The 22,265-nt window shown below is 59.8% G+C and overlaps 1 protein-coding gene across 9 annotated transcripts; it reads left to right on the plus strand.

Moving 5' to 3' along the window:
* Nucleotides 1-62: 62 nt before the first annotated feature.
* On the plus strand, nucleotides 63-22,129 carry SMTN (smoothelin). Of its 9 annotated transcripts, XM_069541319.1 has the most exons (22): nucleotides 63-184; nucleotides 1,893-2,023; nucleotides 6,651-6,799; nucleotides 7,173-7,266; nucleotides 7,353-7,431; nucleotides 7,539-7,636; nucleotides 8,547-8,867; nucleotides 8,956-9,028; nucleotides 9,640-9,711; nucleotides 9,792-10,313; nucleotides 10,499-10,671; nucleotides 12,595-12,687; nucleotides 13,777-13,929; nucleotides 14,016-14,091; nucleotides 15,168-15,332; nucleotides 15,432-15,494; nucleotides 15,699-15,765; nucleotides 16,667-16,840; nucleotides 17,036-17,153; nucleotides 17,832-17,983; nucleotides 18,943-19,106; nucleotides 21,825-21,963. In XM_069541319.1, exons 2-21 carry the CDS (start codon nucleotides 1,973-1,975, stop codon nucleotides 19,085-19,087), a joined length of 2,838 nt encoding a protein of 945 aa, XP_069397420.1. In that variant the 5' UTR covers nucleotides 63-184; nucleotides 1,893-1,972; the 3' UTR covers nucleotides 19,088-19,106; nucleotides 21,825-21,963. The 9 variants fall into 9 exon arrangements, with proteins under 9 accessions (XP_069397420.1, XP_059884343.1, XP_059884341.1 ...); XM_060028360.1 differs by lacking the exon at nucleotides 12,595-12,687; XM_060028358.1 differs by lacking the exons at nucleotides 12,595-12,687; nucleotides 18,943-19,106 and having other exon boundaries at nucleotides 21,825-22,129.
* The last annotated feature ends 136 nt before the right edge of the window (nucleotides 22,130-22,265 follow it).

Genomic DNA, 22,265 nt, shown 5'->3' on the forward strand with positions numbered 1-22,265 from the left:
GGGCGGGACCCGCGGGGCTGCTGGCGCGGCTGGACGGGCGGCGCTTGCAGAATCCCGGGGACGGTTGCTGAGCGGGCTTGGCATCCCGGTGGCGGCGCCTTCCGCCTGACCGCTCCTAATCCATCTGTTGGATCCCGAACGACCTAAGCTGAGCCCGTGCCGGGCGGGCGGGCCGGACTAAGAGGTGGGTGTGCGGACCTCCGGGCGGCAGCAGGATCCCCGACGGGTCCGAGGGTGGAACCCGGATAGGTGGACTCCCAGGGTTATGGGACTCCTGAACCTGGGAGCCCCCACCCATCCACAGGGGCTCTAACCCATGCGATAAAGTTCTGAGGCCTGGGGAAAAGACGCTCACGGACCTCCAGGAGGCTCTACGACCCTCAGGGGTGCTAGTCTGTGGGGGCAGAAACCCTGAGGAAGCTCCTACGTTCCTCTGAGACCCCTCGCAATCTTCGGGGACCTCACACTGTGTGACAGGGAGCCATGGAACTGGAGTGGAGCAGCGGCAGGAATCCCTGAGGAGAAAGAGACTTCCCTGGGAGTCCTAGATTCTGCGTTAGGGACCCCTGCCCCTCAGAAGACATGGGGGAACTCAGAGTGTCCACAGAACCCAAGTCTGGTGATTGCTAAGTGAAGGACCCCAGCAGAGGGCGGCTGGGAGGTTGCTACCTGTCCGAGCCTACAAGGATGGGAAAAGCAAGCAGCGACTTGAACAGGCAGAGTCCGAAGAACCCCAACTGTGTGGACTAGGACCTTCCCCAGACCCATTCACTGGATGGGATGACTCGACAAGTGACTGGGGAGGGGGAAGGGATGACTGAGTGATGAATCAACAGGAGCGGGGGCAATCCAGGGGCCATTTCAGTCACCATACATTAACTAAGCACCTACGGTGTGTCACGCTGTGGGCCCTCAAATTCCAGAAAGATATTAGGGCTGCAGGGGGAAGGAAAGAGCTACACTGGGAGGCTGGGTCAGGATTTAGGGGGCCATTTTGATAGGCAGTGATAGAGCAAGAAGGAGTGTCCTGAGCCCCTGAGGGCACTTTGGAAGGGGACTTCAGAAGCTAGAGGTGGCCAAGATTAAATCCATTCCCTGCCCTCTGGGTCTTAGGGATCCTCCTTCCCCCATGACAATCCTCTGGTCCTCTCCAATCCTGTTTGCCTAAGTCCAGAAGCTGGACGGATCAGTTTCTGAAGGCTCTTCCAGCTGAATTGAATTCTAAGTGTGTGAACTGGCAGGAGGAGCGGGGTGCCTGGACACCTGGCTTCATGAGGTCAGGGCAGTTGGCATCAGGGGGAGGGCGGGAAGGGGAGGAGTGGAGAGGGGTGTGTACAGAGGGCTGTCCTCAAGAATTAGAAGACAGAATGTTACCTCCAATGGCTTAAGTTACCTGGGGGAATGAGAGTGGCAAAGGCAGCAAGGACTTGGATATGGGTTTAGCCCATAGCCAGAGGCTGAGCTTTTGGGGTGAGTGGGGGCTGGGCAGGCCCTGGGGATGGGTGGGTGGGGCAGGAAGCTGTGGAGTGTGGTGGGCACCCCCTGGTGGTGAGCACAGCTTGGGTGGGCCTTACTGGGCCCTGGCTTCACAATCCAGGTCCCTACCCTCCCTGTTTGATGCTTAGATATGGCAAGGGCCCAGCTTAGGCCACTCAGCAAGCTAGCAGTCCAGCTGGCTGGACTGGAACCAGGGACTCCTACTCTTGGTTTGTTGAGTTTTCCAGCACACTACCCTAGGGCAGAGGGCACCTCCCAGCCAGGAGTCACATCACAGATAAGGATCAAACACCAATGGATAATCATGGCTTAGAGGGGGAAACTGAGGCACAAAGCCCAAGTGCCTGTGGTTTCTAGAGGCCCCAGAAGGCCTGATTCATGTCTGTCCCCTGCAGAATTCCCTGAGCTGGTGTCAGCTGCCAAAGGCACTGGGGAACTCACCAGGAGGCGACGGACGGAGCTAGGGGCCAGCAAGATGGCGGACGAAACATTAGCTGGGCTGGATGAGGGAGCCTTGCGGAAGCTGGTAAGTGGTTCCATTATCCCTACTATGAGGACAGACAAGACAGGCCAGAGAGGCAGGGCCTGTCCAGGATACCTCTCAGCTGACAAGAGGAGGTGATGGGGGAGGGCGCAGGAGAAGGGCTCCGGGGAACAGGGCTGGGGCCTGTTCCGCGTGGCCGATGCAGAGGCCTTGGTGGCATGTGCTTGTCCATGCCAGGTGCTGAGGCCTTGTTCCTCCCAGCCCCCCACTGCCACCACCTGTTTAAATAGTAACTGGTAAGGACTCACCCATGTGCAGTCACAGGTGTGGGGAGGCTGGATTTGCCTCTCTCAAGCAACAGCCTGGGCAGTACCCACCCCTGGAGGCTGGCCCAATGATAACAGTAGCAGCAATGATTAATAAGCCAGGGCACAGCAGGGAGCAGTCTGGGCGCTAAGCACACCATCTCACAGAATGGTTACAGTAGCTCCAAGAGCCAGGAGGACACTGAGGCTCAGACAGGTGAAGTCACCTGCCCAACGGCACCCAGCTCGGAAAAGGGTGTGCCAGGAGCCAAACAAACCCCAAAAGGGGTCATGGGGGACCAAGAGACCTGGATAAGTCAAGTCCAAAAGAGCCCATAGAGAGAGACAGGCCTTGGGGACCCTTATGAACACTGTGACATCTAATCTGTCATTTTTCCCACTCTGAGCCTCAGTTTCTTTATCTGTAAAATGGGAGGTGGGGGGAATGTGTGTGAACATAATATCTAGGTCCTACAGTTGGCATGGGGATGGAATGAGGCATGGGCCCAGATCTTGGCATGGAAGAAGGATGGGCCCACTCTATCCCCTTTCCCCAGCTTCTTCTTGAAGCCCGCCCTCCCCCCCAACACACATATCATGCACAGAGAGGATGTGGGGCAATATAGCAGGGCAGGCATGTGCCCACCAGCAAGGGCAGGGTGCACTGGAACTGGAAGAGGGGCCAGAGCTCCGCCCCCCAGCCCCTGACCCTTGTCCAGCGGGTAAATTAAAGATTTACCTTCCCTGGGAGAAGGCAAATGACCCACCCCACCCCCATACCATTCCTCTGGAGGCAGGGGCTGGAGCCAGCTAGCTCAGCCCAGTCACTGGGCAGTGCCCAGCCACTGCCATCATCTACCCAAGGCACTCGGCCTCTGTGTCCTCGGACAGCACCTTAGACTTTGGGTGTCTGCCACCGCCACAGGCGCTGTGTGCAGCCTGAGGGAGATGGGTTTCCAAAGTGTCCCACCACGTCAGCTCGACCTCCCATCAGGCAGTCAGAATCCTAATGTGGGTAGTGGAGAGAAAGCCAGGCCTTTGCTCATCCCCTTCTCTAGGGGTCCACTCTGAGGCTCAGGGTTCTCCAGCCGCCACCCCCCACCCCATGCGGGTTTGGGTGCTGGAAAAGGGTTTCAGAGAAGCCGGAGCATTGGCTGTAGTCCGCCCTCCCCCAACCCCGGCCCCCTCCCTGGGAAAGGACTAGCAAGGCCCCGCCCCTCGTCTCGGGACCCCGGAGGTCTTTCCCATTTCGGGACCGGGGTCCTCCACCGCCGGGCGCCCGCCATTACTGCGCCCCAGCGCTGCCGAGGGTCCCGCCCCGGGCGCCGGCCTCCTGGCAGGAACTGAGGCGTCCGGAGCCGGGTTCCTCCCCGCGGGGCCGGGCCTTATAAGGGAAAGCTGACCCGAGCCCCAGCGTCCGGCCGATCTGGGGACCCGGGGACCGGCTCCCAACCTCGGCTCCTGCACATTCCTGCGAACAGGGAGGGGGGCTGTGCGGGATGGAGACACCTGGGGACACGAGCACCACGTGCTCCTCCGCCACATATAGGGACGCCCTCCGCCTCGGTCCCGTCGAGCTCTGACACTCACTAGCTGGGTGACCTGTGAACCTGGGTTTCCTCTCTGTAATCGGGGATGTTAAAGCAGGCGGAACCTGGGCGGCTTCCTGTCCTGCTGGCTCCTGGCTGGGCGCCTTGCACCGGGCTGCGTGGGAGAGGCGTGGGCGGTGCAGGCGGCTGCGGTCGCGGGGCCCGCGGGCCTTCAGCGCCCCCTGGCTAGGCCACGCTTCACTGCCGGCCGGTCCCCCATCGGTCAACTGGAGGAGCTGGGACTGAGCGAATGCCTGGAAAATCTCCTCCGTAGTGCTGGTGGGGAGATTGAGGCCCAGGAAGACGCCGGGGCCTGTCAGACGCCCCCAGCAGCGAGGGTACAAAGTACCCGGAGGCCCGGCCCCCCGGGAAGAGGAAGCACCCTCTTTCCTCCCAGGAGAATTTCACTGGGCAGTTTCGGAAACCCCCCCATCTCCTTCCCTTTCCCCCAGTGGACAATGGCGCTTTGTACTTCCTTCCCTCCCAACAACAGCCCCCTCCACTCAGGATGGTGGGGCCTGAGAGGACGGGGAACGCAGGACACACATCAGGGACACTGTGGGCGGACCTTTGTCTCCAGGCCCAAAGGGAAGGGTCATGCGGGAGGGTGACCAGTGGGATGAGGTTGTCCATTCCACAGCCCTGCCCCACCCACTCGGGGGATCAGACAGAGGCTCCCATTTTCCAGAGGGGGACACTGAGGCTCCCAGGGGTTGCAGAAGTGACCAAGTTCCCACATCAGGCTTTTTTCAGGGAGGAGAACCCCATCTCTGGAGCCCAGGGGGTTGGGAAGGGACACACAGGAGACAAAGGGCTAGTCATTGCATCTCTGAGCCTCTTTACCCTCTGCACAGGAGGGTCTGGACCAGCTGTCCCCTCAAGCCCGGAATCTCCTAGTGTACCACGGAGGGCTCTGGGCCTGAGTCAAGGCCAGGACTGAGGGTGGGAAGGTGAGCCTTCTCCACCCCCCCACATGATAGGCCCCCTTAAGCCCCAGGGCCTCTCTAGTCCAGGCTGGAAGGGTCCCCAATATAGTACAAGGATCTTCAAGGTACCCACCATAGCAGACAGACCCCAGCCACAGAGATATCCTCAGCCCAGGGAAAGCCCTGGAGTCATGGAAACCTGGGTTCAAATCCTGGCTCAGGTCACTTGACCATAAGCAAATCACTTCCCCCTGAGCCTCAGTTTCCTCATCTGTCAAATGGGAGTAATAAATTACCTAGGGTTTCTGTGAAGTTAGGACAAGTAAGGGGCTCAGCACAGGATCCAGCACATGGTTTCTCAGTATATGTTACAGATGCCTCTGGGTATCTTGTCCTCACTTGCCCTCACTTCTCTCTCTCCCATCCTGACTGGTTGGAACCAACCATACATAGCTCCGCAAGGTGGGGGGGGGACCCCAAGTCACTGCCCCCATCCTCACCCACTGCCCTAAAGGGAGGCCATTGTCCCGTCTGACAAATGAGATGTTAACCAAGACCAGGGATGTTAAGGATATGATCCTGACCACCCAGCCAGGACTGGATTGGGGCTGGAGCCAGCTGGGGGTCCTGGCTTGAGCCTTCCGGGAGCCCTCCCATATCTCCTCAGGAATGTGAAGACTGAAGGCTCCCTGGAGGGCTCTGTCACTTGTCTCTACCCTCTTAAGACTGGGACAAGTGAGCTCATGGCTAAGCTGGGCCAGCCCACACTCCCTGCTGAAACCTTTCCCCCTCCCACCAGGCTCCCCTGTAGATCAGGAAGGAATGATGGGAGAAGAGTCTAAAAAGGAAGGGAGTAGAGGGTTCCTGGGCCTACCCCTGAATGATTTGGGGGTGGGGGCGGAGGAAATCACTTTGCCTATACTTGCTCCCACCTGGCGCACACCCACACTGGAGGCTTATCTCTGCCATTATCTTCCTGGGGGCCCTGGGCCTGTCCTCTCTCCCTTGAGCCACAGAGGCTCTGTAGGGGGTAGAGGAGTGAGGGGGGCAACAGGATTGGCTGACTGCCCAGAGAAGGTGCCCTTTCCTGGACCTGGTTAGACCAGCCACCCCCAATTTCCCAGGGAGTGACAGGCTAAGAAGCTGGTGGGAGCACCTGTCCCCCATGGTTGCCCTCTCTAGGGCCCTGGGTGGACCCTAGTGCACCCAGGGGTGTTGGCCCTCCCACTCTGAGCCCCGGCCCCTTTGCCCCTTCAGTAGTGGCTAGAGCAGGACCAGTGCAGAGAGAACAACAGCCCCCAGCCAGGCAGGGAGCTATGACTCCTGAGGGCCTGCCCCTGCCTCAGTTTCCCCATCTGTCCAGTGTGGACGAGGCTGCCACCCATCAGCAGGGCTGTGGTACTTTGGGAGTCTCTCATGCTTACAGCTAGATTCCAGCAGCCCAATCACCCTTCCCTCCCCAGGGACACTGTTAGGGGCCCATAGGATGGCCTCCCTCCTCCTGCCACGACTCCCTGGTTCTTGGGGGTTTGATGAAGGGCTCTAAGAGGCAGGAGTCGAGTCACAGGAATGAGCGCCTGACTTGGCATCTGGCACAGGTGGGTGGTTGCTGGCTGCCCACTCTGTGAATCTTAGTCCACGGTGGGGTGTCCAGAAGCCCTCGCTGCATGATCTGAGTCTCCCCCTGAGACCAAGTTTGGGTGGGCAGGCAGGCACATGACGGGCTTGGGGCAGAGGGAATGGAGACAGACCACTCATTGTGCCCCAGGCCAAGCCGTGGGCGGCCAGTGCCCGCCCTCCGTCCCTGGCAGCCAAAATGACCTGCCCCTCACCACCCCTTGCCCTGCAGCTGGAGGTCACAGCAGATCTAGCAGAGCGGCGGCGCATCCGCTCAGCCATCCGGGAGCTGCAGCGGCAGGAGCTGGAGCGCGAGGAGGAGGCCCTGGCATCCAAGCGCTTCCGTGCCGAGCGGCAGGACAACAAGGAGAACTGGCTGCAGTGAGTGGCGAGGGGTTGGACATGCAGGTGGGGCTGAATGTGCCAGGGCTCAGCTCGTGTTGTGCAGGCAGGCATGAGCCATGTGTCTGCTGCCCATCTGGGTGTGCAAATGGCAGCGCAGGCATGCATTTGGAGTACACAGGGATGTTGGTGGGCACGGACCACATGCCGGTCATGGTGTCCTGGCCACGCCCATGTGATATTAGCACTCAGGTCCATGGGCGTGCATGTGCCAGCGTGTAGCCAGAGGGTGTGCACAGCTACCTGCCCCTCTGCCAAGGTTCCAGGTACCCTGTCCTGGCCTCTGCCCTCAGCCCACATCCTCTATGACCTGGCCCTGGCAATGGAGGTTATAGTCATGGTGTCCCTGCAGCTCTCAGCAGCGGAAGGCTGAGCAGCAGGCTGCTCTGGCACGGCTGGCAGGACGGCTGGAGTCCATGAGTGATGTGGAGGAGCTGACCACACTGGTGAGGCCTGGGCCAGGGCAGGGGATGGGGGCAGGGCAGGTGAAGACCTGGACTCCACATACCCGTGGCCCACCCCTCACCTACAGCTGCGAGGCGCTGCTGAGTACGAGGAACGCAAGCTGATCCGAGCCGCCATCCGCCGTGTACGGGCCCAGGAGATTGAGGGTACGTGCCCTGCCCTGGCCCCACCCCTGCCCTGCTGCATGCTGCCCCCAGCAACGCCTCACCCTGACCCCCTGCCACTCACCTGACACTTCTCCCTTTCCCTCCAGCCGCCACATTGGCTGGAAGGTTGTGCAGCGGGCGTCCCAGCAGTGGCTCAAGAGAGGACAGCAAGGGGCGGGCAGCACACAGGCTGGACCGGTGTGAGGTAAGGGGTGTGGGCAAGGTCCTGTGCTCATGGACGCCAGCAGCACAGAGCGCCTATGTGTCTTTGCTAGATTGGTACTTAACTGAGGGGGCCCCCAGCTTGTGTTTGGGGGACAGTGGGACTCTGTCAGGCCTCTGCCCACTCTCCCAGGCAACTTCTAGTCACATGTCTCCACTCCAGAGTTTGTCTCTACCCAGGCCTCCCCCACAAAACCAGCTTGTCTACACTGCTCCCAGGTTCCTGACTGTCACTCATTACCACCCTGTTGACCTCCCTGCTGGCCTCCCCGCTTCCACACCTACGTTCCATCCCCACACTGGCCATCCAGCCTCCACTCAGCAGACAGAGGGATCTCCCTAAAATGAAAATCAGACCCTGGTACTTGCCCAGCTTAAACCATCTGAGGCTGCCCCTCCCCCTCCATACAGCCCAGTTCCTTACCTTGGCTTATCAGGTCCTGCTGTCAGGGGCCAGTGTCGGCTCTGTTCTCCAGGGAGTGTGGGTGAGAGGTCGGGTCGTGCAGGTTCCCTAAGTGGCCAGCAGAGGCCGCTGGGTCCCTGGTCCTGGCAGGACTACCCACTAACCCCATAATTAACCAGGCAGAGGCCAGGGGTCAGGGGCCTCCACGCCAGAAATTGATTAAGTCTGGGAGTCCCCAGCAGGTCTCCTGCTGTCCCCAACCCCTGCCATTAGGATCTGGTCATCTCTGAACTGCCCTTGACTAGGCAGTGCCAAGAGGTTGGGAAGTGGGGATCAAAGACGGCCCATGGTGTGCCAGTGACCGTGCTTGTGCAGATGTGCCTGCAGGAAACCGTGTCCAGCCCCTCTGCTTTGCATGCCCTGCCCTGGGTGCCTGCCAGTCTGGAGAGCCTTGGCCACATCCTGTGGGTCTCCCACGGGTCTCCCGCAGGTGCCAAAGCCAGAGGAACAGGAGCAGCAGGCAGAGGTCCCAGAGCCAACTCCAACCCCCAATGGCACCAGCCATGACGTGACGACAGTGACACTACTGCTTCGGGCCCCACCTGGGGGCACACCCAGCTCACCTGCCTCAGCCGGCAGTTCACCCACCACTACCTCTCCTGAGCCTCCACTGGAGCCTGCCGAGGCCCCACGCCCTGCCACTGAGGCTCTGGGTGGCCCCAAGCCACCTCCCAGCCCACCCAGGGCTGCTAGCCCTGAGCCCCAGGAGCCTCCAGCCACCCCCAGCACGGAGGGGCAGGTGGTCAACAAGGTGAGTCTAGATGAGGGACAGGGATGCTAGGCAGGTGAGCTCCCCAGTCTGGGAGTCAGGCCCTGCCCATGCCGTGTCTCCCCTGCAGCTCCTGCCTGGCCCCACAGAGCCCCCTGCTGCTGATGGCCCTACCAAAGGTCCCTCCGACACAAAGAGAGCAGGTAGGGTTCCAGCAGAGATAGCTAGGGGCATCTGCCTCCCTGGGCCTCCCCTTCCCTGCCTGGAAAATGGGTTCTTGTGCCTAGATGGCTCCAGTGCCCCTCAGGTCCAGGCAGGCTCTGACACTCCTCCCACTGCTCCTGAGGTGTCCCCACCCCTCCCCACCCCCCCACTCCCGCACCCATGGCCAGAGGCCTCCCTGCAGCCTTGAAAGGCAACAGGCCTCAGGCACATTCTTTTCCCCAATAAGGGAGTGCGCCCATCTCCCAACTGGAGCCGTGGGCAGTGCTGGCCAGGGGGGTGTCCACCATCCCCATCAGCAGGGAGAATCTGGGCATCCTTCCTCCAGCCCAAGCCTAGCCCCAGCCCCCAGGAGTGTCCACGTTATCCCGGGGTCGGGGAAGGAGGGGCCTGTAAGAGAGACGCAGCTGAGTGGGGAGGCTAGGAGCTGTGGGAGGTGCAGGATGGTCTGGGGAGGCTGGGGAGGTTGAGGTGCAGGAAGGGGTTGGGAGGCTGAGGAGGTGTGGAAGAGAGGACTATGAGAGGTGGACCCCACCATCCACTCTCCTCTCTCTGCGCCCACATGGCTGCCACCGCCTTCCCATGTTGCCAGACCTGGCTGGCCCTCGCCCCTGCCAACGCTCCCTGTCTGTGCTGAGCCCCCGCCAGCCAGTCCAGAACCGAGGTACTGCCAGTTCCCACAACCCCGGGCTCTGGGCAGTCCCTGTCCCATCCAACCACTGACAGCCCTCCTGTCCCTTCTAGAGCCCACCCCCCTTGCCAGCGGACCTTCCCTGTTCCAGCGGGCTGGCTCCGTACGGGACCGTGTGCGCAAGTTCACATCCGATTCTCCTATGGCTGCTGGGCTCCAGGAAGGCCCACTCCGGGCAGCCCTAGGTCCCTCGACCCCTGCAAGGCTCCCAGGCTCCTCCCACATCAGCACCACCCCTGCCTCCTCCTCCAGGGGCCCCTCCTCACGGGGCCCCAGTGACACCTCCTCCCAGTTCAACAAGGATCAGCGAGGAACAGCCCGGCCCCTGGCCCAACTTCAGAGCTGCCCCAGGGAGGAGGGCCCCAGGGGGCGGGGCTTGGCTGTCAGGCCCCTTGAAAACAGAGCAGGGGGGCCCATGGCCCGCTCAGAGGCGCCCAGTGCCCCGCTAGCCGTGGCCGTGGGCACTGCTGAGCCAGGGGCCAGTATGAAGACCACATTCACCATCGAGATCAAGGATGGCCGGGGCCAGGCCTCCACGGGCCGGGTGCTGCTGCCCACAGGCAACCAGAGGGCAGGTAGGCCTCCCCGCTGCCTCCCCACTACTGGGGATGACTGCCTGCAGCCACCCAGCTCTGCACATAGGACAGATGCTGTGGTCAGGGCTCAGGGTGTCTCCAGAGGGTGCACTGGGCGCCATCAACCTGGACTGGAATTACCCTCACCCCACCTGATCCTGACCATAGTCCTTCTCCCTATCCAGAACTGATGCTGGGGCTGCGGGCGCCCCCCACCCTCCTTAGCACCAGCAGTGGGGGCAAGAGCACCATCACGCATATCAGCAGCCCTGGGAACCTGGCTCGGCTGGGCAGTGTCACTCACGTCACCAGCTTCAGCCATGCCTCCCCTGGTAGCCGAGGAGGCTGCAGCATTAAGGTGAGCCCTTCCTCACCCCACCAGCCTCACCATCAGCCGCCTCATGTAGACTGCTTCAGGGTGCAGGGCTCTCAGGGCTCCTCTGCTCTGCTCTTCCCCTACAGCACACACAGGAAACTGAGGCCCACAGAGAGAAGGTGACCACAGTCCACAGACAGTTGGTGGCAGAGCTAAGGCCAGACCCCCACCTATCAGCCACTAGACATGTCAGAAGCTCACTCTGTACAGGCCTTAAGCTTCCCACATGATGATCTCTGGTCCTTACTCCAGAATTGGTCGGTTCATTCCTCGTGAACAGATGGGACAACTGAGGCTCAGAGAAGGGTAATAAGGGCTTGCCCCCCTCTTCCTGTAGCAGCCCCAGTGGCCCTGCTCCCAGCCTATACTGAACCTCAGCCCCAAGGTGCAGAGCCGTTCATCTGCTCATCCAAGATCAGCCTGGCCCGTTAGGAGATTGGAGATTAGTGATTACCATCTGCGTCAACATCTCGGGGTGGGGTGGGGGCCTGGGCAGAAGCACTGAGGGGGGACAGGCGAGGGGGTGCCAGTCAGGTGAGGCAGCAGCCTAGCAGGTGCCACGGGAACTGAATCTGCCGCACCCTTCCATTATTCATTCTGGAGCCCGGGATCAGCTGGCTGGGAGCTCAGCCTGGGAAGGGTTCCCCAGCGGGCCGCCCAGCTGCCCAGGTAATGGCCTCTGTGCTGTTCCAGGGGCTGAATGGGACTTTGAGGTGAAATGGCTAGAGCCAGCTTTGGGCTTTCTCAAGGGTGATAGGGAGAGGGTGGGGGCAGGAAAGCACCCTTCACCTCACAGAGCAGGACCTAACTGCTCTCTGCCAAGGGAGTGAGGAGAGGGTGGCTGAGGCCCTTGGGGTGGATGGGAGGTGCCACAGGGAGCGCCAGGTATGACCACCTACTTGCCTCAGTTTCCCCAGCCAGAACAAAGGGGAGGCAAATCGTGTGCCTGTAATGCACTTGCTCAGAGTCTGTGGTTGGATCTGAGCACCAGAGGCAGGCAGAGGACATTTATCTCAGGGATAAGGCACTTGCTACTACAGATTGCTTGAAGTCCCGCCTCTCTGTGCCTCCATTGCCCCCATCGGTTCAAAGCTTTCTAAAACAGCATGGCATGAGGGCAGAGGACGCAGGCTCTGGAGTCTGGCAGACTGGGTCCTCACGGCTAATGCACGTGGTGGCCCAGACAGGCCCATGCCTTACTCCCTGCCTCAGTTTCCCCACCTATGGGGCATGGGGCCCCGGCCTCGGCAGTCCTTCAGAACCTGTGCAGACTTGCTGTACTGCCAGTCTGTGATCTCTGCAGGGCCAGGGCCAGGCCTGGCGGTCCGCCTGCTTGGGCAGGCCACCCCTCCCCCACTGCCCCCTCCAGAGGGAGCCCAGAATAGGTTTCTATTTGGGCTACAGCCCCAGCTGGCAGGTGGCGGGCTGGGAGGCCAGCAGGGGCGGGGCAGGCCCACTGCCCTTGCCTTCGCCCTCAGGCCAGCTGCAAAGACTGACTCTGCCAGACAGAAGCAGCAGTCCCTACCACTGCCCCCTTCGTCACCCCACCATAGAGCCCCCACCATCACCATGCCGGGGGTACCGGGGCCCAGGTCTGAGCTGGCCGCAGCCCTCGAGGAGAGATTGGGCCGGGCGTTGGAGGAGCTGCGGGCAGTGGCGGAGGCAGGCCGGGCGGCAGTGACCCAGGCAGCTGAGGCAGCTACCTCGGCCGTGGAGCCGGTGGCCCGGGCAGCTGAAGAGCTGCGGGCGGAGACAGCAGCGCTGAGCCGGCGGCTGGATGTGCTGGGCAGGCAGGTGGAGGTGCTGAGCCTGCGGTTGGGCGTCCCACTTGTGCCTGACCTTGAGCCCGAGCTGGAGCCCAGTGAGCTGCTCCTGGCCGCTGCGGACCCTGAGGCCCTCTTCCAGGCGGCCGAGGATGCTGGGACCCCTGTGGCCCACCCGCCTGCCTTCAGCACCCGCCGCCGCTCCTCTGCAAGCCCTGCCCACAGCGGCAGTCTCGTAAGTCCTTACGGGCTGCAGGGAGGCGGGTGGTTTTGAGCCAGGCTCTGCCTCTGCTCAGTGACCCTAGGTGGCCTACCACCTTCTCTGAGCCTCAGTTTACCTATCTGTACAGGGGACTGGGGCACTAGCGCTCCAAGACTGAGGCGAGATGGTGCCAGGCTCCTGGCCCTGAGGCACACGTGGCGGCTGCCCTGGCAGCCCCTGGCCGGGGCCCAGCCTCCAGCCCCACCCCCACTCCCTGCCCCTGCCAGGCCGAGCCTCCCTGAAGCAGCTGCCACCTCGGCTCTCCTTACTCTTACAGCAAACAGAGAGGCCCTGCCAGGAGGGGAGGGGCTCTGATAGTTGGGCTGGGGGCTTGTCTGCAAGGGGCTGGGAAGATGCCCTGGGAGGGGTGGGGGGCTAGATTGGGGTTGGAGGCCCCTTAGGGAGTGATTCATGCTAGGGGGTGTGGGGAGCAGGGGCGAGCTTCAGAGAGGACTTGGCTCTGGGCAGCCCCGGTCAGACACCTGGTCAGGAGCCTATGGGCCCTGGTTCAGCTCCCTTGGTGTGTTGAGGGCGGGCATGTGCTTGCTGCCTGGGCACTGGCCCAGGAGGACCCAGGCTTTGGGAGCAGGCAGGACAGAGCACAGCCTGCCTGGGAGGGGGCTGGGAATGAAGCCGCAGAAGGAACTCAGATTCAGGAGTTAGGCTAGCTTCAGCTCAGATCCCAGTCTGCATCACACTTATAGAAGGACTGTGGGCAAGTCATGCAGCTACCCTGAGCCTCAGTTTTCCCTTCTGTTAAATAGGGACAGTAAAATACCTAGTGTTTATACAGTGCTCACCACTGAATGGAAATCACCATTATTGCCTCCCTTAATTTATTAAGACAGTTCTGGGTACATGGGAAGCCCTACAACAAGGTTCTCAGTACCTCTTCTGTGAGCCTGACATCAACATGGTCATCCTTGGGCAGGCAGTCCAGCTGGCTAGCGGTATTTCAAAGGCTGTGCCAGAAGCCCCAGGGCCTGGCCCCCTGTACTTTGGGGCATGGTTGGTTTCATTTACACCCCTGCTTAAAGTCCATGCCCTCTCCGCACCACACAGATGGAGCCAGAACCAGCAGAGCCCCCCTCTGCAGCAGTGGAGGTGGCCAATGGCGCCGAGCAGACCCGCGTGGACAAAGCACCAGAGAGGCGGAGCCCTCTGAGCACCGAGGAGCTGATGACCATTGAGGATGAGAGTGTCCTGGACAAGATGGTATGGCCAGATCTGGTGGACTGGGGGTTGGCAGGGGCCAGGGCCAGCAGGCACCAGATAGGCAATGACAGGGACTCTGTCTGCAGCTGGATCAAACTACGGACTTTGAGGAGCGGAAGCTCATCCGGGCTGCGCTACGTGAGCTCCGACAAAGGAAGAGAGGTAGAGAGCCCCATGCCTCCCCCTAGATCCAGCTGCTCCCCTCATTGGGGTACATTTGTGGACACTCCAGCTCAGTAACGCCCTCCCCACCTTCTTCTCTAGACTCAGCTTCTCCTTTTCTAGACCCAGCTCTTCCCTTGCCTCCTTTCCCCAGATCCAGCTGCTCCGTTCCCTAGCTGCTTCTCTCCCGCTTCCTAGACCGAGAACCAGCTTCTCTTCTCCTTCCTAGGCCCAGTTACTCTCTCCCCCAGCTACTCCTCCTTGCTTCTCCAAGTTCTGTCAAGTACTCCTTCCCTGAATCCAGATACTCCTTCTCCCAGCTGCTTCTCTCTCCTCAAGGTCCACCGATGACCACCTTAGCCTCTGCTTCCTCCCTGCTTCCCCTTCCCTGAACACAGCTACTTCCTCCCCAGACCCAGCTATTCCTTCTTCCAGATTCTAGATTCATTTGCTTCTCCAGATACTCTCAATTACTCCCTCTCTGGATCTAGCTGCTTCCTGCAGGGCCCACGGATGGCCACCCAGCCTCTATGCCCACCCACCTGCTTCTTCTTTAGGCCCAGTTACCCCCTTTGTCAGCTTCTCTCCCAACTACCCTTTCCCTGGATCGAATTGCTTCTCAGATACCTACAATCACTCCATCCGTGGATTTAGATATTTCTTCCTCTAGCTGCTCTTCTCCCTGCTAAGACCTATTTGAAGGCCTGCTCAGCTACTGCCCTCACTCAGCTTCTCCTTCCCTGGCCTCTGCTGCTTCCTCCCTAGATGGAGATACTCCCTCCGGACTCAGCTTCTCATTCCCACAGAAACTCCCTTCTTGGACCCAAATACTTTCCCTTTGAGTTCAACTATTCCATGTCCCCTTGTTTCTGAGTGCACCACACCCCGCCATTCCCTCCCAAGTTATAGCTACCCCCTCACCCCCAGCTACTCCTAGAGAGGACCGTTGTCCCCTGTGTCTTCAGTATTGCTAACAAGTTGCCCTCCACCCCATCTGTGTGCCCCGTGTGCCTGTGCATATGTGCTTTGTGGGCGATGGCGGCCTTCTGGGCATGCGTGGGGCATTCCCCGCCCAGACCAGCGGGACAAGGAACGGGAACGGCGGCTGCAAGAGACACGGGCCCGCCCAGGGGAGGGCCGTGGCAACACGGCCACCAAGACCACCACGCGACACAGCCAACAGACAGCCGATGGCTCAGCTGTCAGCACTGTCACCAAGACCGAGCGGCTCGTCCACTCCAGTAAGGGGCTGAGCAGAGATCAGGGCTCAGGGTGGGAACATGTCTACCTTGCTGGACCCTGTGCCCCTCACACCCTTCCTCTCATCCCTGCCCCCGCAGATGATGGCAGACGGACGGCCCGCACCACCACGGTGGAGTCGAGTTTTGTGAGGCGCTCAGAGAGTAAGGCCGCCTGGCATCTTCTCATGCCTGCCTGCCAGCCCACCTTCCTCAAACTCTCTCCGAACTTCCATCTGTGTGTCTCTCTGTCCAGCCGTCACTTTCTCTTCTCTGCCTGTGGCTACCTCCATCCCTCTACCAACCTCCCGCCCCATCTCCCACATCCAGCCCAGGACCTCACCCTGCTCCCCTTCCCCTTTCTTGCAGATGGTGGTGGCAGCACCATGATGCAAACTAAGACCTTTTCCTCTTCATCATCCAAGAAGATGGGCAGGTGAGCACAGGTACCCACTCCCAGACCATGGAGGAGTCAGTGTCTCAGGGGACCTCACTGCACACCCATTCTACAAGAGGGGATACAGCCAGGGGGGGGCAGAGTGGGAGTCAAACCACTCCTGCTTGCCTTGCCATCTCACCTAATTCTCAACCGCACCATGGGGGAGGCCAGAGATTTGCTCGGGGTCTTAGAGAAGCCTCCCCACCACACTGAGCTGCTGGTGGCACTGCCACTTCCCAGTGTCTACAGACCATGTCCCATGTCACAGAGCATCTTTACATCTTAGCCCCATGAAGGTGGGATACACCCGATGTTATAGAGCATTTTGGGGCAGGTAGGATCAGAATTCAGGCTGGGAACCAGAGGGGTCCAGGAACTCTGAGTCAGAGACTTATATTCAAGTCCTTGCGCTGCCCCCCATGCTCTCTGAAATCTAAGGCCAAAGGCCTCTGTTTCCTCATCTTCAGTGGAAGTGGTAAGAGCCCCTCCATACTCTTGTGAAGTTCAAAATGACACATAGAAAAGGCTCAATAGACACTAGCTATTATTATTATTACCATTACTGTTATCACATTGGTTGTCATTATTAGTTGATAGGGCCCAGAATCTAAGCTCACCTGTAACCTGACGATACAATGAGCCTTCGCAGAAAACTCCCCAGGGTCCAAGTCTGTTGAAAAGAGCTTGGCTCCCATTTTCTTGTCGTTTGAGCCTCAGTCTACTCTTCTGTAAAATGGATGTGATGAGAGCACCTCCCTTGCTGGCCGGCGTTGCCGGTGGTGAAGATACCGCAAGAGAGTAGGATCTGGAGTGTGACAAGGCCCCTCCCTTGACTCGTGGGGATCGAGGCTCAGGAGCGGCCCTCCCCGGCCCTAACAGTGGCATACCCACCCCTCAGTATCTTCGACCGAGAGGATGAAGCCAGCCCGCGGCCCGGCAGCCTAGCGGCGCTGGAGAAACTCCAGGCAGAGAAGAAGAAAGAGCTGATGAAGGCGCAGAGCCTGCCCAAGACCTCGGCCTCCCAGGCGCGTAAGGCCATGATTGAGAAGCTGGAGAAGGAAGGCACCGCTTGGTGAGCAGCAGTTGGCGGGGCGGGGCCGCACGGGGCGGGGTCTGGGCTGTGGTGGGCGGGGCCAGAGACGAGAAGGGAGCGGCTGGAGCTGTGGGGGGCGGGGCCTGAAGGTAAAGAAGGCGGGGCTGGGGCCTACTCGGTGGGCCGATGGAAGAGGCGCCCCTTGTAACCCCGCTCCCGACACCACCCCCACAGCAGCTCTGGCGGACCCCGCGCAGCTGTGCAGCGCTCCACCAGCTTCGGTGTCCCCAATGCCAACAGCATCAAGCAGATGTTGCTGGACTGGTGCCGAGCCAAGACACGTGGCTACGAGGTGAGCTCTGTGAGACCAGGTGGCCAGGCGAGGGCCTCCTCACCCTCACAAGGCCCCAACTGCAGCTGTACCCTTCACAGCCACCATGTCTGGCAGAGAAGATGGGAATTCCTCTTCTGGGATGAAACAGGCTCAAAGGACACATAACATGCCCTACATTCCAGGATAAGTGATTAAGGGGCAGGGCCTAATGAGGTCCCTTGGATGGTGGGCACAGTTCAGGGCCAGACCCCACCCTTAGAGTCCCCTCCTCATTGTTCTGTCAGAGGCACTGGGTAAATTTCTGTACATAAGGGAAGGAGTGATGAGGGCATGACCATGGCCTTAGCTGGGTGGTGCTGCGCCTCTTGGTCACTCTGTCCCCCTAAGCAACAGACACGGGAGTTAACAAACTGAGTTGGAGGAGGCTACCTACTGTGCAACTTTGAGCAAGCTACAGGGCCTCTCTGAGCTCAGTTTCCCTAGATCTGGCTTACCAAAACACTGGAGGATGAGGACTTCCCCAGTGGTCCAGTGGTTAAGACTCTGGTTAAGACTTCCACTGCAGGGGGCATGGGTTTGATCCCTGATTGGGGAAGTTCTGCATGCATGCCTCATGGTGTGGTTAAAAAACAAAACAAACAAAATACTGGAAGGTGGAGGACATAGAGAGCTGACCAGTCTTCCCACTACCCATAGCATGTGGACATCCAGAACTTCTCCTCGAGTTGGAGTGACGGGATGGCCTTCTGTGCCCTGGTGCACAACTTCTTCCCTGAAGCCTTCGATTATGGGCAGCTCAGCCCACAGAACCGGCGCCAGAACTTCGAGGTGGCCTTCTCATCCGCTGAGTAAGTGTGGGTCCCAGCCCTGCTGTTGTCAGCTGGGCGTCTGGGGCTGGGCATCTGGGCCGGGCCCAGCTGCCCTGAGGCCCCCTGGAGCTGGTCAGCTGCACTGTCATTCAGTGGCTGAGACCCCCTTCCCCAGAAAGCCCCCATCCTCTTCCACCCCACCCACCTGTTGCTGAATGTGCCAGGTGCCCACCGGAACGAAGGAGCCAGAGGCCCGCCTACCAGCCCAGGCCAAGGCCCATCAGGTGGCCCTGTCCATATCCCCTCCATTCTCCCTCTGCCCCCTTCTCCCTCTATCTCTCCCTTTCTCTGTCTTGCTCTCCTCCCACTATCACCAGAGCTTCCTGCTCCCACGGGATCCCGGCTGGAGATTCCAAAAGGAGGATCCTGGCCCGGGCACCGTGCCCGCCCAGCCTATATAGGTGTTGCCAGAGGCTTATATAGGACATCAGCAAGCCCTCCACTTTGGAATCGTTGCCCCATCTGCTCACCTCACCCTCATCACCCTCCTCCATCTGTCTTTCTCTATCTTTCTCTTTCTGATTTCCCCCCGGATTTCTTCCTCTTTCTCCTCCCTCCACCTCCTCTCACGCCTCCCTCACCCCCCCTCCCTGGGGCACGGCCCTCCTCTCCAACCTCAGCACCAACGCCATCGCCCCCACCCCTTGTTCCCTCCCGCTTGCCCCGAGAGTTCTCTGCACCTGTGACTGATCTGGCCCCCCACCCCTGTCTGCATTGCACACCATTAGTGATGGGTAGTGAGCGGCACGTCCACAAAGGGGAGGGGGCATGCGGGGGGCTGGCAGACTGCAGCACTGAGAACGTAACTGAACTCATGTCTCTGTGTGTGTATGTGTGTGTCTCTCTGTTCTCCTCCCCTCTCTCTTTTCTGCCTCTTCCCCTGCTGCCCCGCTCGGGCCCCGCCGCCCTGCCCCTTCCCGGCCCCCTACCCTCCCCAGGACCCATGCGGACTGCCCGCAGCTCCTGGACACAGAGGACATGGTGCGGCTTCGAGAGCCTGACTGGAAGTGCGTGTACACGTACATCCAGGAGTTCTACCGCTGTCTGGTCCAGAAGGGGCTGGTAAAAACCAAAAAGTCCTAACCCCTGCTGGGGTCCCACGGTGAGGAATGCCGCCTTGCTCCCCTGTCCCATTACGCTGCCCCGCTGGAATCTGCTCAGTGGGGCACAAAGAAAAGCCAGGGAAATGGCAGGAGTGGGGGTGGGGAAGCAGGGGGACCCTGAGAAGAGCCAGAAGGAGCCAGGCACGGCCTTATCTTCTGTTCAGGACCTCACAGGCAAGGCTATTCTCCTCAATGGGCAGTGATGAGCCAGGTGGGCAGGACTGAGATGGAGGAAGCCCAGGAGGCCATGGGATCCCCGGGGAGACACCCGACCCAGCTGGCAGGTCCAGGACAGCTCTCAAAAAAGTGCAAACTAAGCTGGCATCTGAATGACAAGTTCAGGCTTAAGGAGAGGGAGTCCCAGGCAGAGGGATCAGCCAGTGCACAGGGGTGGGGTCGAGGGAGGTGGAGGGCATGGCACACCCAGGAAGGGAAGGAAGTTTATTTAGTCTGGATGTGAGGGGGAGGAAGGGGTCACAGTCAGGAGTCTGAACTTCCTTCTGAGGACAACAAGAGTTATAAAAGGTTTTCAAACAGAGAAGGGATATATGTGGTCTGGTAGCATTGAAGAACAATCCTTGAGTGAGGCCTGGATGAGGGATGGGGAGGGGAGGGGATGGACTAGACAGTTAGAGAAGCTTAAGCGGAGGGGTGGGGTTTTTGATGGACCCACTGGGGAGGGAGAATGAGGGTCAGGGAAGCCTCCCAGGCCTCCAGTTTGTGCACTGGGAAGTTGGGGGTGCCATGCTCCAAGTTGAGGAGCTCAGGCGTGAGGCCAGTTTAACAGGAAGTTATTTCTGGTGGGAGTCCTGGATCCCCAAGCCAGCTGTGGCATTTCCTGTCTGGTCATCTCACCTCAGGGCCACAGTAGAGAATTCAGATCCTGCACTAACTGCCCATTACAGACCAGGAGCTCAGAGGAGAGAGGTGGGCTCAGAGCATGCCAGGGGTTGTTAGGTCAGAGCTAGGGCCAAAAACTGGAACTCCAGACTCCCCACCTTGTGGCTGTTTTCCTTGCCCCATCACTTTTCCCACCCATTTTGTAGGGAGAAGAAAAGACGAAGGCCCAGAGGGAGAAAGGGGATTGCCTAAAGTAATGTGAATCAGGGACAGAGCTAGCAGTGCACTCAGATGCCCCTTGGGGCCTGGAGCCATTGTGGGGGGCAGCCCACACGTGCACACATATACTCGGAGAAGCTGTGCAGGTGAGGGAAAGATGGGCTTGGTGCTGTCTCCAGGTCATATATGGACTTAGGAGCTGCTGCCCAGCAGGCCAGCCTGGAGGGAATGGGGCCCAGTCCGGCCCTGTTCCAGTTGGAAAGTGTGACTCAGCCGTGCTGTTGCTCGAATTGCCTGGTGTTTGGCCTGTCACTGGGGCAGCAGGAGCCCTGAGCCGTGAGCCCCGGTGTAAACAATGGCTTTATAAGGTCTCCAGGGAAGACACCAGAGATGGGAGGGAGCTCCACTTTGGGAGAGGCCAGGATCCCTGGGGAGATAGCCACAGCTGGAAGAAGCTGCAAAGAGAGGCCGCCTCTTCACCATAGTACAACTGAAACAAGCTGGGGCAGAGACAACCTCAAGGGCACATAGCACCTCAACAAGAGAGTCAGAAACCTCTCACTCATCCTAGGTGCTTCCAAGGACTCAAATGAAGCAAAGAATGACTATACTATTGCAGAAAAATGGGGAAACTGAGTCACGGGGCAGGGTTTTCTCTAGCTTCCACAGCTGGCCAGGAGTAGAGCCTTGACAGAAACAGGTCTCCTGCTTCCCAGGCTTCTTCCCCAAAGGAGTCCTGGTGAGCTGAGAGTAGGCCCCAGCCCTTACATTGTTTGACATTGAAGGTCTGACCTTGAAGGCACAAGATGGAAGGTAGTCCTGGGCCCTTGGGTGTCTTGGGAACAGGAGCAATTCCTGCCCTCATGCCTTCCTTGCCAAAAGAAACTCACTTAACAACATTGACAGTGCTAACTGTCATATATATGCCAGGCATGGCACATGGGAGGGAGCAAGTCCTGCCCCTGAATGTGATGTAGTTGGTCCAGTTCGTATTGATTGGGACACTCATCTGCTTCCCCTGCTCTACCCAAGTGGGTAATAAGAGTTAAAGAACTGTCTCTCAGACATACACACACACCTCCCTGGCCACCATCTCACACAGCAGGGATGTCCCTTGAGGCAGATGGGGGTTCTCAGGCTGCTCTGCAGGAGGTACCAAGCCAGGGAGCTGGCAGATAATCCTGGGCCCAGAGGGTCACTGGAGTGGGTCCTGGGTGCAAGGAAAGATTTGAGGCCCCTTGGGTACAACGGCCCAACTGAGAGGCTTGTGCCAGCTGGAGTGTGCCATTGAGGGTGAGAAGGAGGCGGCCCTCCAGAGAGAAGTGGGTGGGGTCTGGAGTGAGGACCTCCCCCGGGCTAGGGGTTGAGACCCCAACCCTGCGCTGGGTCTGCTGCGCCTGGGCGCAGGGATGGGGCAAGGATCTCCTCCTTAATCTCCACATGCCTTGGCCTTGCTCCCCACAGAGGTGCCTCCAGGCTTGGGTGGCTGGGGCCTGGGGCTTCTGCCTTCCTAGAAGGCTTTTCCCCCATTCAGTCGATCAGGAGTCGAGTTTATGGAAGACCAGCGGGCTGCGGCGTTGTAAAGACCTCTGGGTAGAGGGTCGCCGCAAGAGTCGGGGCCGGCACTGACAACCACCCCCGTGCCCCCCTCCCCGCAGGATGCTGGTGGACTGCGTACCCCTCGTGGAGGTGGAGGACATGATGATCATGGGGAAGAAGCCCGACCCCAAGTGCGTTTTCACCTACGTGCAGTCGCTCTACAACCACCTGCGGCGCCACGAGCTGCGCCTGCGCGGCAAGAATGTCTAGCTTCCCCACCGCCCGCAAGGCCGCAGCGGCAAGCTGCCCCCACCATCCAGGCACCGTCCCCTCCCTGTGCGCCTGCCCACCGCTGCCCTGTCTGTCGCGACACCTTTCCACGCATACACACACAGCGTTTTGATAAATTATTGGTTTTCAACGACCCTGATTCCTCTCTGCCTCCCTTGGGGGGCTGAATGGAGGGCAGCTGGGTAAGGTGTGCCCACGTCCCCACTCTGGCAGCCAGGCAGCTGGGGATGCGCGGTCTCCTATGGGTATTCGGGGAGCTCTTATTCCTC

The sequence above is a fragment of the Delphinus delphis genome, chromosome 13 (assembly GCF_949987515.2).
Source record: "Delphinus delphis chromosome 13, mDelDel1.2, whole genome shotgun sequence".
Lineage (NCBI taxonomy): Eukaryota > Metazoa > Chordata > Mammalia > Artiodactyla > Delphinidae > Delphinus > Delphinus delphis.

Bases quoted from the DNA above. Each gene is read 5' to 3' on its own strand.
- SMTN (XM_060028357.1), top strand. From the start codon at position 1,973: ATGGCGGACGAAACATTAGCTGGGCTGGATGAGGGAGCCTTGCGGAAG. The intron at 15,333-15,431 runs GTAAGGGGCTGA...CTGCCCCCGCAG, and splicing joins CGAGCGGCTCGTCCACTCCA to ATGATGGCAGACGGACGGCC. The intron at 15,766-16,666 runs GTGAGCACAGGT...CCCACCCCTCAG, and splicing joins TCATCCAAGAAGATGGGCAG to TATCTTCGACCGAGAGGATG.